Raw genomic sequence first — 15,601 nt, 5'->3', positions numbered from 1 at the left:
TTCCTGTCCACTCACCCTGGAAATCAAACTTCACGGTGGCCAGCAGAAGAACCCCTGTGTTTAACCACCGAGCTTTAGAAATGCTCCTTCACCAGAAAGGAGCTGGGGGTCATTCTGATTTTTAAGAGCATCAACCTTTGAAACTTTGAAAGACCCTGTGAAAAAAAAAAGCTATGTCTTATAGATGGAACTGAAAAGAGAAAAACGCAGTCGGATTGTTTTACGAAGCTAGCTGGTCCGACATTGCCGAAGAAAACAGACTCTACTAAGAACTAACAAAGCCACGCTTCTGGGGTCCCACACGACTCTGTCAGGTCTATGCGTGACCACTGAGATGATCGATAGGGAGGACGCCTTGCTCTGTAGCACACTCACGCATGTGACCGCAACACACACTAGGGCACCAAAGGATTAACATTAAAGTTGCAAGTCGCATTTTAGAAACAACACAGGGCGTGTAACACAAGGACTAGAAGTTTTACTAATGAACACTGAGCCCTACAGTACATGCATTATATTGTATATGTACTAGGGCTATCACAGCATCAGATTTTTACTACCCAATTATTGTGGCCAAAACAATTCACAACAACGATATTATCACAATATCTAACAGAAAATTTTAACAAAATATTTATAATAATGTTACCAGTTAAATTCATATTTAAATTTGCTTGTGTGTTTTTGTCTCCTCTTTGGCAAATGAATTGCACTAAAAATATGAGTGTAGTGAGGTGGAGAGTTTTTAAGTAAAACCATAGAAAAGCATGAAAAAGGAACAATTACACTGCTTAATGGATGGTGAAAAGTCAACCAGAGCTAAACCCCCTTCTGTGCTTACTGCCGATCAGCACTTCTGGCAGACTGGGGTGTCTAACATCTCATCTTTTTATGAAACCCTGTGGTGTCACCATCAATATTTCTTTTAACAACATCAGGTTCACTGGAAATGTTATTTAGTTTTTGGTGTGTTATAAATGTGGCTGTAATGAATGCAAAATACACCAAACTTCATATTTCAGTTCAGAGTAAACCAAAGCAATAAGTCCACCAAAATACTATGTCGCCAAATTCCAGCAATTTAAATGATGGAAATGTAAAGCAATATTTAAGATCTGGGGTATTTAGGTAATAGTGTTAATCCAAAAACGGCACAGACAACCAAAATGATTTTTCTACTCAATGGAATCATTAATATCGGTTGTCGCTAAACAACAAAGTGACACATTATTTTGTTGTAAATGTAAACAATATGGTTTACCATAAAACGGCAGCATATTTTTATAGCATGTTTTGCTTATCTGACTTGACTTGAAAAGGGAAAAACCACACCACATGTGCACAGAAAAATCCACTTCTTTTGCTAATAAAATAGATTAAGTTAACGTCTGGGTCATTACACTCATCAAATAGGGTACAGTAAGTCTGTCTTTTAGTTTGATGTAACTAACAGAGGTTGATAGAATATACTGCATTGTTGTGTGTTTTAGTACTTAATAGTGCATTATTATTATTGTGTGTGTGTGTGACACATGTCCCCTCATATAAGGTGGTTGCAGTTGGTCTCTGTGCCCTTTATGAGCTCTGCCACCTCGAAGTTTACAAATGAAACAACTGCTGGGAAATAGGCTTTAAGGAGCAGTACCGTCACCTGGTAAATCAGATAGTTACTAGTGCTAAATTATTTGCGAAAATATCATACAGTATGTGTATTATTAACATGATATCGATACTTTGTTTTTCGAAATATCAGGGTTACCCCTGATGTGTATTATACACACACTGACCAATATGATTGCCTTTTATTTGTTCTTGGCCAAAAAAGTTAATCTTATGAACAAGCATGGAAGCCATTGCTCTTCCCAGCTTCAACGTGTTTCCCAAGTATAGCCCAACCGGTTGTGACTGCTGCCATATTTGCGGATGCTTGTGTTTTCATTTCCTAGCAGGACCCATCATGCTCAACTTGAAACATTGTGACTTTGCGCCAAACCGACTCGCTTACCTCCGGATGATCGTCCTGCACCACTTTGTCTGCCGTTTAGCACCTCGCTCAAGCCCCACAGCAACCGTAGGAGGGAGCACAGAATTACAGTTCAGGCTAAATTGAATTAATTAATCACTAGGAGAAAGGCGGCATGGGCAGTTTCTCCCCTGGGGCTGGAGTTGGATGACTGGGCAGACCATGCCTAGGTGAAGGGGGGCTCTAGGAATTAGAAGTTTTAATATTAAACTGGAGTATTGATTCATGAATCAGAGATAATGGGATAGAACCACGGCCTCAGGGGTGAACTGCTTGGCAGGGGGGGATATTAGACCTGGTTCACCTTCACCTCTGAGACACTCGCTTTATCCACCTGAACTGCTCTGGCAAAGAGCTGCCCTTTCAGAAACACAGAGTGCCTCAGCAGTGGGACTGTACAAAAAGCACAAGGTCCTTCCTGATCTGGGAGAGCAGTCCCACCAAATTCAACGCATGCCAATAAGCACATACGGTGTCTGGGGTATAGGCCTTACGCCTAGAGCACTTTGTTCATCTCCATCATGAATTTAGGAGACCACAGCTGATCCATGGACTAGTCCAGGAGAACAGCTTTATCTAGCATACAGAGGAATAACTGATATACCCCGTTTCCTGTCGCTGGTTATCCGTCCTCATGTGATTAAAAGGCTCGCTGATCTGCAGGTTTCTCTTGCAGGCAAAACAACATTGTTTAGTGTTTGAAGGTTCAGCACCACGTTCCACATACCCCGTTCTGCATACCCCAGAGATGTTACCTGGTACCTTGGGCGGAGCTTAATTTGGCTTAGCTTCTGACGTCATAAGTGGGGGGGGGGTCCCTTATTCGGATTGGTCGAGGGGTTATGTCCATATATGGTATCATACATGCTTATGCCACGTGTTGCTGATAGGGGGCCATATGGCTTGAGAGATAAGGGTTGCCATTAAACTTCAATAGAAATTCACACACTGGTGGTCAGGGCCTTTAGAGTTTAACTTTAGGTCGGTGAAAGTATAGGACCGTGATGTGTATAGTCAGACCCTAAAACATACTAACTTCGTCTTCACGAGTCTTATTACGAAAAACCAAACAAAATAGACTTTTAAATTTTAAAGAAAAGACAGTAATGGCTTTTGTTAATGTCTAAAGGTATAAAAAAAACTTTAGCTGCCTTTCTTAAATGGCCAGAAAAAAAATTGGCTCAACACTTTTAATAGTTTATATGAGGATGGGGTGTTTGCAACAGTCATCCTATCAGTCAAGCATAACATGCCAAAGAAACTTCTGTTTCATTTATTTCAAAGCAGAAAGTCCTGCAGCTCTCATACTTGTTTAATAATAAGGTGTGGGGGGGGGGGGGGGCTTAGGGCGGCCATCTACCTTTTTTAACTGTAATGTTTGGGGGGGGGGGGGGGGAGATGGTGGTGGTTTCTGATCCAGACCCCATCCTATCTGTCTTAGCCTCGACATGGTGTTATACCTGGGGTGGGACTTGAAACCTGACCCTGGGAGTGTGAGGGAATGGTGCTAACCACTACCCTACCAAGCCCCCCACAGGTTGACAGACAGCTCACCCCAGCCTTGGCATGTCTATGAGTTTGGGGGAAAAGATGTGAGTTGTATATTATTATTAAGTCCTGCAGCTCTCATACTTATTTAATAATAAGTTGGTGGGGGGGGCTAAGTGTGGATACTTACCTTTTCTAACTCTATACCAAGCCACCTCCCACCCTTATTTTTCTTTGAAATGAGAAGGTTGGATGTTCTTTCTTTACCATTAGTTACCCACAGGTGCTGTTTCAGGATAAACTAGGAGACCAAGTTGGTGAGTTTCTTTACTGGCTTGTGTGGCTTAATGGGCTAAGCCTCTGTGTTTGTGACCAGGTGGCTATAGGTTCAAGCCCAGCCTTGGCATGTCTATGAGTTTGGGGGAAAAGATGAGAGTTTAAGTGGTTGTATATTATTATTAAGTCCTGCAGTTGTGCCACCATCCATCCTCCAACCAGCTACCCTTAAAGATAGGGTTCAAGATATTGATCTGCCCGGTGACGTGACGCAATGACAGATACTACTCTGCCTGAAGCTTGAACCAGCGACCTCCTCGATCGCAGGCACGGTCGCTCAGTGTGTTGCGCCATCCTCCGACCAACCACCCTTAAGGGTTCAAGGTAATGATCTGCCAGGTGACGTGACGCAATAACAGATACTACTCTGCCTGAAGCTTGAACCAGCTCTCATACTTATTTAATAATAAGTTGGGGGGGGGGCCTAAGTCGGGATACTACTTTGCCTGAGTGAATGGTGTGTGAATGTGCCCTACGATGGGCTGGTCCCCCATCCTGGGTTGTTCCCTGCCTCGTACCCATTGCTTCCAGGATAGGTTCCAGACCCCCGCAATCCAGTAGGATAAGTGGGTTGGAAAATGGATGGATGGATGTATTTACCATCCCACTTGTCACTTATAACCTGATGGGGTAAAAGGTGCCATATGGACACTCATGTTATAATAGGAAATTAAATTAATGAAATTTTTAAAAGCCGCAGTAGGGGCAGTGTCATTAAGTTCACCCAGCGGGGGACGTCCGAGGGGCGCAGCGGGGCCGCTGATTGGCCACAATGAGCTCCACCCCCCCGGCTTTAGAGGCACGAGTGCCCAAGCGTGCTGCTGTAGTCGCTGAAGCGCCTAAAGACCCCACATGGCACGTTCTTCAGTGTGCCAAATGGACCAGTAGCACTTTTATCTTCGAACTCCCAGGCTCGCTCCCTCTGAGACATGGATTATAACATGCTGACTTTCCCAAACCAGCCCCCGCCACCTCCAGCTGGCCATGTTTCAGTCTGCTGCGCACACCCCCACTTCAGCAATGGCTGTTTTATGGACAGATGTGTGAGATCTCTCTGACTTTTACATCTTAATCTGCGTTCCCTCTTTTGAGGAGCTTCGTGCCAAGCAACGTTTTATAGATATTGGCCATAATATTTCTTTACATACATTGATTTCTTTATTGATAGCACATCCAGGTTTGAGTGAAATGTGAACCTCGGTCAGTGTTTTGTTTGTATGTTCAGGTTGCTGGTTTCAGCTTCATTTTACCGTTAATGACTGCTGTAATGATGCAGGGTGGTAATAAATGCCAGATCTCCAGTCTACAACATGAGCTGTCTGTCAACCTGTGGGGGGCTTGGTAGGGTAGTGGTTAACACCATTGCCCCCCCCCCACCTTATTATTAAACAAGTATACACCTGTGGGTAACTAATGGTAAGGAGAGAGCATCCAGCCTTATCATTTCAAAGCGACTTTAATAATAAGTTAGAGGATTAGGAGATAGAACTATGTTTTTGGCTCTGCCCCTCGATTATCTGAGTTCTGGACAGACATATTCAAAAACATTGAGCAGGACATCGACATAGTTCTACCTCCCGATCCTCTAACAGACCTGTCCAACTGAACTCCGAATAATACAGGCAGGAAGATCTCAGAGGTTCTCCCTCTGCATGGACACCCTTTAGATGGCAGGATGATTCATCTTCAAAACTACATACATTACTTGACCTCATTTCCCTACCTTTGTATTCATTTGAAAGTCGCTGCCTGTAAGACACCTAATTTTGAAAATGCATTCCTATTGCAAACACAATTTATTATAAATGCATTTATTCTGTCCCTTGCTTTTAGCTAAGTACTTTAAGTATGTGCTGGTCACAGGGGTTGGGGAAAGAACAAGTTTCACTGAGGTGTGAAGGAATCCTTCCAATTTATCCAGATTAGTCCAGGGTTTCGCCATCCCACCCTCACACACTAGGTGCGGATGTGAATGTGGCCACAAGGGGACTCAGAGGGTCCATGTGGAATGCTTTGACCATTGCAGGGCTTTTCTCTGTGTTAACCTCTCCCACCTTTATCACGCAGTCATTCCAGATCAGTCTAACAAACAAAAATGCCATCATGCAGTACATTACCTCTCCAAATCGGTCCCTGTGTGTTTGCAAACCAAGCTTATTTGACCCAAACATGCAAGTTTAACCTTATCCTAACCCAGCCTCCGGCATAATAGACGATTTATCTTCTTATGCCACATACTGTGTCAAAGGACATGGACCTATTTGAGAAACGCAGCCTAACTACGTATCATGCGGTGGCCAGTTTTGGCCACATACCTCTTACATTTCAGCCATGTAACACTCTTCACTGTCAGGCAAAAAAATGTGTAATAGTAAACGTGTACTTTTATAAAATTTTCAGTCTGCAGGCATGTACCAAGAACTACAACTCACTGCGCCAGTGCCTAGATGTTTAAAGAAATGCGCACTAATATGTTAATATATTTAACCTGGGGAGTGGGATTACCTTTGGGGAAATTTTGTTTCTGTTTGCCAACCATATTGCCAGGGCACATGGAGAGAACCCTAATAAGCCAGTAGTTGTTGCATGGAAACATCAACACACAACTGATGGCACCCCAGTGCTCTCTGAAAATGGCCTTGGTGCTCTAGCTGAATACTTTGGCATAGAGGCTGGTCTGCAAGGCCTGACTGAGAACAGATATAGCGGCGGGCCATACCAATTAAGGCGGTACACCACGTTCGTGCCCAAATCCCTCGGCCTCCCACCGAGGGGAGCTCCAGAGAGCATTACACCTCCACCCTGATTATGCACCGGCTTGCAGCTTGGCCACCAGAGAAAAGAAGGCATTTGCTCTTAATGATCAGAAGACTTCTTCCCACAGATGCGTGGCTTGGCTGTTGAGTAGAGGGCTGCCTCCATCTTGTCCTCAGCGGATGAGGGAATCAAACATACTCCACAGACTTACCCACAAATATTCCGGTTTAAAATTAAGGAGAGCCGAGCCAATTTTCAAAACAGTTGGTATATGAGTCCAGTGCATCTTTAGGTCTTATTTTTCATGCTCTGACTCTCTTAGAGTAAAGCTAAGTGCCTTTTCTAGGTGACCCATTTTAAGATCGCTGACATTTAGTTAGCGCTCAGGATCTTCAACAAGGTGTCCCTCAGTGGGTTTCCTGGCTTAGCCCACAAATGTTAAAGCATGGACGTCCACTTGGAAAATGGCAGCCTGGAGCCTAGGGAACAGGCTGGGCCCCTGGGCTCACAGAGCAGAACAATCAGTTAAGACCAGAACCTCTCCTACACCAGGCTTAAAGGTCTTCAGGTGCACCATGTCTGGAGTAATTCTACAATCACAGAGTAGTGTCAATCACAGAGTAATGTCAGTCACAGGGTAATGTGAGTCTCTTCCATGGGTTAACAGACTAAAGCATATTTTAGCAGAAAAGTAGCAGGGTGTGGATTACAAAATGGGACCCCATGGTTCCCTGTTAAGACAGCCTGGAGTTGCATTTATTTTAAAAAAAGCAAGCTCAGAGTTTCTAAGAAAACCTTGTTGGATGGGGTCAGATGGAGTCAAAACCGTTTCAAAAGAATAGGATGTCGCCACCAGGAAATAAACTCTTCAGTCTAAATAAAAACCACAAAAGCATGGCTCCCACGGAACAGAGCAGACTGAGGACAGCCACTCTGCGGATTATATACTACAGTGTGACTGCAGAACCCAAACACCAACTTTACAGCTGAACCGGAGATTGGCACACATGGAAGAAAGGATGTGACACCTTCTCAAAATCAAGGCCAGAGGGGCATGCAGTGCTGGTCCTCTGCGTTTTTCTGTTAGCCTTGAAGTTTACATGCTTGTACAAAGTTTTTTTCTTGACTCACATTGATTTTTCTTTTCTGATAAGGGAATGACCATAGTTAAATTCAGTGGGAATGCATCTTTAATAAGGAACATATCTGGGTTGGGGAAGCAGGGACTATGAACACACCAGCGATCAATACTGAGATTGGAGCAGGACCCTAATGAAACAAAACATGTGAAGAGTAAAACATTCAACAGTTTCCCTCTCAGCTCCAAGCGAGTGGAGGGCAGGCTGCTGTGCACATGTGCTTCAGCTGATAATTGTGCATAAAGCTACTGCCACAGATCACTGACTATTTCAGTGATCCTACAGTCTACTAGACACACATGAATGCACTACACACTCACTCCCCTTTTAATGTGTAAAGACTCACTTGCACATTCCAGAACTAGCTGTATCAAGTCCATCCATCCATTTTCCAAACCGCTTATCCTATTGGGTCGCCGGGGATCCGGAGCCTATCCCGGAAGCAATGGGCACGAGGCAGGGAACAACCCAGGATGGGGGGCCAGCCCATCACAGGGCACACTCACACACCATTCACTCACACATGCACACCTAGGGGCAATTTAGCAACTCCAATTAGCCTCAGCATGTTTCTGGACTGTGGGGGGAAACCGGAGTACCCCTGTATCAACTCAAAAATATATAAGAAAATTCTTACACTTCAGTTTAGCTCACTAAAAGGAGACATGTACTTTGTTGAGACATCCCTACAAGGTCAGTTTTTCAGAGAGTATTGCTCATAGGAAAACACTGCACATCCCACCAAGCTGAACCCCTTCGGGAACAACCATCAGGTCCCGGAGAGCAGCCCCGGAGAAAGAATCGCAGGCTGAAAGGCTTAGCGGTGAGCAGCCTGGGGAGTATTTTTGGTTCATAGCCCTACTTTAAGATGCCTTTAATTTTCCCCACGCTCTACAGTATCCGCCAGGGTCGACTAATTGAGCAATTTATATTCGGCTTTATTAGAGGCGCGGTGATTTGTCGGGAGAGTGTGAGCGGTGCAGACAAGACACGGAGCACGTGGCCTACTCACAATGTGCAGCATGAGGTAGTCTCCGAGGCCGGGGGCACTGTCCACGCGCACCAGGATGCCGTCCTTCAGTGAGGTGCTGAAGCCCACGGTCAGGCGGTCCGTGCGAGTGCTGGGGCGGTCATTGGCAGGCCAGGTGAACGCGATGAGCCCTCCGCCTTTGCCGAAGATGAATGTGGTGCCAGCTGGAGAAACGCCAGACAGAAGCCCAGGTCAGAAACCATATTGGTGATGCTTCATTAAAGCAGGACGACTGGAAGCTGTCTGCAGACATGCCACCTCCCAGTCCTATATTGGTGGCTGCATCTGAGTCATTTTGCCCGTCTGCCTGCGTCTCATAATCTACACAGACAATACAACAGGCAGAATATGCTGAGCTCTCTGCTATTTATACCTATAAACAAAAAACAAGACCGTGTTTGTGTGCAAAATAACTCCCGCTAACCCCAAGCACGTATTACAGCATTCGGCAGTGTTGTATACAAAGTTACAAGAACTTACACAATGTAAGTGTTTGGGTTTTGGGGGGAAAACCCAGTCCTTAGTTTTCAGTTAAAATAACGGCCAAATAAGGGCGTATGCACTACAACTCAGTGAGCAAATCCCCTGTTTAAACTGACCAACACAACCTGTCCTTGTAATTTAAGGTTAAAAAGGGATTTACATTCGTCTACAAAGAAGATGGTCAGAGAAACATAACAGCAGATTTCTGTCACCATTTCAAATGAAGAGGATAAAAGCTCATGGCACTGAGAAGGTAAGCAGCAACCTTGCGAACAGCAGCATGTGTCAAGCAAACTTGATAATTCGCAGAAATAAAGAAGCGGGACCTCGGGACAAGGCAGCAATCTGGGGAACACGGGCCCCATGTGAGCATCTCTGAGCCAGTCATCTGAATAGGGGATAGGGGAGAAAACGGCAGTCTGAGTCTGAGCCAATCAGCTGGTACGCTGCTCCAACTTCAGCCAAAAACAGTGTGAAGGGTTTGGAACACAACAATCAAACACACCAACTTTCAGCAACTAAATCTTTTCACCTGCATCCTTCTTTTTCCTTCACAACAAATAGTTTGGATTTAATTCTTGATAAATTGCAGTGTAATTGCTGAATTCATTAATGCAGGAGCAGACTGCTGCAGAGATAGCAAAGGGTGCAGACAGATGAAACCCACTGTTGTGTCCGTCAGGCTACAACGGAGCAGCAGAGGGTCTGACAGACCCACCAGCTGTGTCAACACCATCTTGTACATTTGTTGAGTGCATGGAGAGGCCTTATTGCCTGCTGTCTCCACACATCCCAGTGCCACGGCCAGTGGGGCTTCTGCCCAACTGGCTGCTACCCATGGCCCCGCAGGATTGGCACACATGCAGCGATGGTTACACTGGCACGCTGTCTGATGTCATGTTTACAGCCCCTGGTTTATTAATGATGACATTAATTCTGAGCTGCTTCCTCACTGCGCACCAATGCCAGTGGTGACCCGGGGTGCCAGTGACAAGCTCAGCATGTGGATGAATCAGGAGCCCTCACTCATGACCAGCCTATGATCGAACCTGTATAACGGCATGAATAATGGAGCAGTGCTGAGGGGAAACCGAATCACACAAGCCGACACATAGAATAAAGACATCACTGCCAGGCAGGCAGTGATAGCAGCACTGTCGTCTTGCCCACACCCCTTCTGTGGATATTCACCAGGAGGGGACGTCAAACATCAGGCAGACACTGCATTTGAATGCAGGAAAAAAAATAGTATATTTGGGTCACTTTGATCAAGCGCTTGCCAGAGCTCCTGCTATCAGTTTCCCATCCTTCCATTTATATCTCAAACAGCCAACTTTAAAGAGCTTGGGAGTCTTGGAGGGGGGGGGGGCGTGCTATTCTCTAAGGGGAAAGTCGCCAGAGAGAAATCTATCAGCTGAGCGATAACAGAAAAGCTCCACGAGTGAGAGAATGATTAAAGTAGGGCTTCAACATGGGCCTTTGAGGGGAGGGACCAGAGGAGCTGATCAACAGGGACACAGACAGACCCTGGGAGCCGGACTCTTTGGAATCCCTATGCATTTACCATGACTGAAGACTGCTGTACAGAAACTGGGTCACTTACAAGCCAGAGTAAATCAATAAACACAGTTTCACTAATAACACATCTAACGCATCTCACACCTAAACCCACATTGCGTCTGCTTATATCCTCACTCTACACAGCTTCAAGGAACGCGCCATAGTGCCCCAGCAAGACCATAAAGGCATCACCTTGTGCCCCCCTCCCTCACACCCCCATCAAGTACAGTGAAACATAAGTGTTTCTGCAGTTACATATTGTATACCTATGTTTTAATTATTATACATTACGGAAGTATAAGCCTCATGATACCCTAGGAAATCAGCATGACGGCTCCCTATATCACATGGCTGCTGCATGCAGCCAATCCACACCCTCAAATGCTTCTACTGTCAATACAAGTCTAAACACCACAAAGAAGAGAAGTGGTCAGGCTGTGCCCACGTCAGATTGGTGCTTACGGCATGTTTGCCTGAATGAACAGGTGGGACGCATCCCAAAATGCCGACGCAGGGCCCCGGTGAGATCATGGTACCATGAACCGTTTCATTGGCTCTGCCTCAGTGAATACCACTTCAACTGCCTAAAAGCACATTATCTGGAAGAGGACAAAAATCCCATTCGGGGAATTAGTATCACTGTGAAATTCACACACAACCTACTGCCAGATGAGGAAAAAGATGGAAAATAAGCATTAGCTATGACTACTCAAAGTATGTCATGTTGAGAACATATAAAGTAGAAAGACAACTGGGTGACAAGAATGAAAAGTAACACGTAGCAATAAAACCAATGAAATGAAAGTGAATAATGAACAAGGTTACAGTGGGGGGCAAGACTGGATTCACCCAGGGTAGCATATAGAAAAACATGCTCAGCTTCAGGACAGCTCTCTGTAAAATCCTCTGGTGCAAAGTCAGAGCCTGATGTATGCTTTGTGTAATATGTGCTGCTCTATACTATCCCTGTTAATGTTCATTGTCCCTCTACAATATGTCATCTATCCTGATTATTCTGGTTTCCTGGCCTTTGGGAGACATGGCACCACCCTTGGCCCTCTTGTTCCCATGACAACCCCCCCCCCCCTGCCAAATGCTGCTTGCAAAAATATAATTTGTTGTTGAGGGAGATACTATGAACTTTATGGCCATTGTCAAGTCAGCACAAAGAGCCCTTCATTTCATTGTGTGCCTGTATGAATTGGTGAAGTGATTCTTATACTCATCTGTCAGATTCAGATTTTTGACAACACGGGACTGTGACACAATGAAACCCTACAGTCCACTGGCCGGATCCTGCCACGTACAAATGAGCACCAAAACATCAAATATACAGATAGGGAAAAAATAATCATGAAATACGACTCCCCTGTAATCCCAAGACTTCTCACAAGGATACAAGGTAGGTGAGCTAACTACACCTTGGAAGGAAGCCAATAATAACATCATGTTGAAAAGTGCTCCTTCTGGGCTGCTCCAGTAAACATGCCCGTTACACACAAATCCCTGATCCTCTCTTTAGAATAGTCTTTAAAAACAACATGACATGGAATATTGATCTAAGGAGCTACATCCACTCACATCTCAGGCCTGCCTAACAGGGATCACATCTAATGTGCAAAGAGGAGCTAGCAGAGGCGATGAAGTTTCCAGAAATGGCCCCAAAAGGGAGATGCTGGTTTTTATAGCCGTAAGCCCGATAGAGAGCATGACATTTTCCATAATAAGCATCGTATTTCCAGGGCTTTTTGCTTGTACCTGTCATTTCGCTCCTTTCGCACTGTGGCCTGCCAGGAGATTAGCGTGAGTGACAGCAGGAAGCCCACTTCTCTATTCTGACACGTTTGACCCAAGTAACGGTGTGTGCCTTACTCTGTCCCTTGTGGCAAACACTCAGTTACATCACAAGTCCAAAAATTTGTCAGGTGGGCTCACAACTCGGACTGTGTGCCTGCTGGGCTCCTGTCAGCTGCAAATCAAGTGACACGGGCAGCGGTGGTACCAGACCCAACAGCGCACTTGCTACTGCGATGCAAAAAAGTAACATTATGAACTGAAGTGAGTAACTCTGTGGTACAGACCATCAGCTGCATTTATGCTCATGTTACAGAGTTTTCTGTTATTAGAACATATCACTGTTTGGGCCACACAAAGTACTATGGATCAGGTATCAGCACCTGCAACGCTGATGGATCAGAGCAATCAGGAACACCACGGAGGCAGTGTACAAAGGTCCACGATGGCCCTGATTGGAGAGCGGATATAAGGAGGTCAGACTACCTCTTGGACAAAAGGGGAAGAGAGGTGAGGTCATGGCAAGCTTTTTATGACACACTTCAACTCAAGATGAAGCCCAATCAACATCAACTGGAAGAGGGTGTTCAATGCTTCATTGCGTTTATGGCACGACGGATTGAACAACAGAAGATCTATCAGGTAGTGACTCGCATGCAGAGAGTCACTAGCAGAAGAACCAGGAAAAGAAAACATGCCAATTACCATCCTCCTCTGAGAACAACTCCTGAAATCCTCAGTAAAATACTGAGTATAACAGGAGCATTACATCAGCTTCCTTTTTCGAGAACCATTCGAAATCCTTCCGGAAATCTGTCACTGGCTATTTCTGGTTTCTCAGAGGAGAACAGTTGAGCGGGTTGTATTTAATAAGCAGCAGACTGCATTTGACGGTTAAAGGTACTAACTTGTAACTCGGTGGTTTCTAGTATAAGTGCCAAGAAGAGATGTGCTGTTGTGTCTCTTTTAGAAAAACATCATCAAGAGATTGCCATGACGGGCCCCCAAAGAACAAAAACCTGCCAGCCATGCGGGTATGAGCACCTGTGTGCTGCTCTGTTCATCTGTGAAAGCACTGTCTTCCAGCCAGACTGATGTGAAGCAGTGACTAGTTTGTGCTAGATAAACTCAAATGCAGGGAGGACACTGCAGACAGTGTCGCTGTTACCTTTTCCGCTGATCTGTCTGTTTTTTTTTTGTTTTTTAAACCTCGTATCGTGTCTAACAGCTGGCCATGAATATGCAATGTCTGAGGGTCAAAAGAAAATAAATGAGGGTGCTTTCCTGCTGCATTCAGGTGTAAAGCTGTGAACCTGAAAGTAAGGTGTGTGGGGCGGAGGAGGGGGGACAGAAATCTCACATTATCACTCCATCCACATTTCACCTGAAAACTGATTTAACCACAGTGTTAAATAACCAAATATAAAAATCTGATGACTTTCTTCCTGTGTGATTCCACTGGGGCTTCATGCTGCATACTGTAGTAGGTGGGAAGATGTATCCCTTCCTTACTCTGCCCTCGACTCACATTCCTGGGCATGGGGGCTGTTGGCCGTTCAGTAGGTAGTTGCCACTTCACTGTTACATCCTCCCTCCTGGGACTATTCTGCCTCAGTAGGCAATAGCTGGTGAGCCATACCTCTGTCTCAGATACAGTCTTGGCAATAGGGCGTCGCAGCCAAGATATCTGCAGTGAATTTCAATGATTATCGGTAAATTACAAGTGTAGCCTTATAATAGAACAGACTGACACTAGACAGCATTGTGCATCATAAAGAAAAGCTTGAGTCTTTTCTCCACGAGGCCTGGGGTTTGTCAGGAGAGCCTGAACAGCGACCAGCAGCTCTCACATACTACAATGAGCGCTGTCCTCAGAAATGCTCAACTCAGCAGGCACAGAACACTTAATGGTCTTCCTACAAATCATGTTCAGCACAACAGAGGTGGGGAGGATTTAGAGACGGAGGGAGACTAAGGCTTAACGAGCAGGCCGTCCATGCTCATTATGTGCTGGGCAGAGTGAGGTAAAGCACCACATCAAGCTCTTCAGCGGGCACCAGCACGCGGCCATATTCTCCATCACCCCAACCTGGTTAGCCTGCATCCATGCTCCTGGTTCCACATTCCATACCCCCCCGCCCCCCCGTGCCCATAACATCATGATGTACAAACTGAGTAGCCAACACTTGGTTCAGATCAGGCTTATGAGAACAGGTCTCTGTATGGAAATTTTATCAGGGACAAGCAACTGGTGAATGTGGTAAATCAGTGTGGTCCAAACACAGACGCCGATCTTGATCTCTCCCCGAGTGTCCCTATGGATGTGAGATTACCTTAACACCAGTATCAAAGGCCTGCAGCAGACATTTACACACTCGTCAGAGCCAACGGGATTGCCTGCCCTGTCATGGCACTTTAAAGACAGTAAGAAATCAGAAACAAGGGGATTTCAAAGCTAAACAGGTACCTACTGCTACACACTGGGATCTATTAAACATCAGATTCCTCAGACTCCCACATGGATTTCTTTTCAAGAATTCATTGTAACAAGAAGACGGCTGCTGGCTCTGATTGCTGAAGTGCTATTCAGAAAGCTCCCATTTTTCCATGGGGGGGGGGGGGGGGGGAACACCAGCCAGTGTTTCCAAACTGAATACACTCCATCAAAACACCAATTACTTCATCTCGAGTATTATCCTCCTTTTAGATTAAATACCTGACTCTACAGAAAACGAATTTCCTGCACGAACATCCAGTACCTTTAAAAATCAAGTATTCCTATAATAAAATTCCTAAGATGAGAACATTTCAGATACCGAGCTAAATTCTGGCATGCCTGTTTATCTTTGCTCAGTCGGATTAATCTCTCCATCTGGAGAACGTATGTAAAGAGGAGAAATGTCATTTAAACAGTACAGAAAATGACATTATCCAATATGCAGACTGGAAACCACCCTGTAATTCATTCAGCACGGCTTTCTTATTTGTCAA

General features: G+C 45.1%; 1 protein-coding gene across 14 annotated transcripts in view; it reads right to left on the bottom strand.

The window, feature by feature from the left end:
• Window positions 1-15,601, bottom strand: part of LOC125707122 (neurexin-3a) — a 146,796-nt gene that overhangs the window by 29,181 nt on the left and 102,014 nt on the right. For all 14 annotated transcript variants that reach the window (XM_048974061.1, XM_048974056.1, XM_048974049.1 and 11 more), the window contains one exon: window positions 8,756-8,937. In XM_048974061.1, coding sequence (XP_048830018.1) covers window positions 8,756-8,937 — 182 coding nt within the window. The remainder of the gene's footprint in view (window positions 1-8,755; window positions 8,938-15,601) is intronic.

This window comes from Brienomyrus brachyistius, chromosome 14, assembly GCF_023856365.1.
Source record: "Brienomyrus brachyistius isolate T26 chromosome 14, BBRACH_0.4, whole genome shotgun sequence".
Taxonomy (NCBI): Eukaryota; Metazoa; Chordata; class Actinopteri; order Osteoglossiformes; family Mormyridae; genus Brienomyrus; species Brienomyrus brachyistius.
The sequence above is the reverse complement of the archived record's forward strand: the minus strand, read 5'-3'. Positions and strand labels throughout refer to the sequence as shown.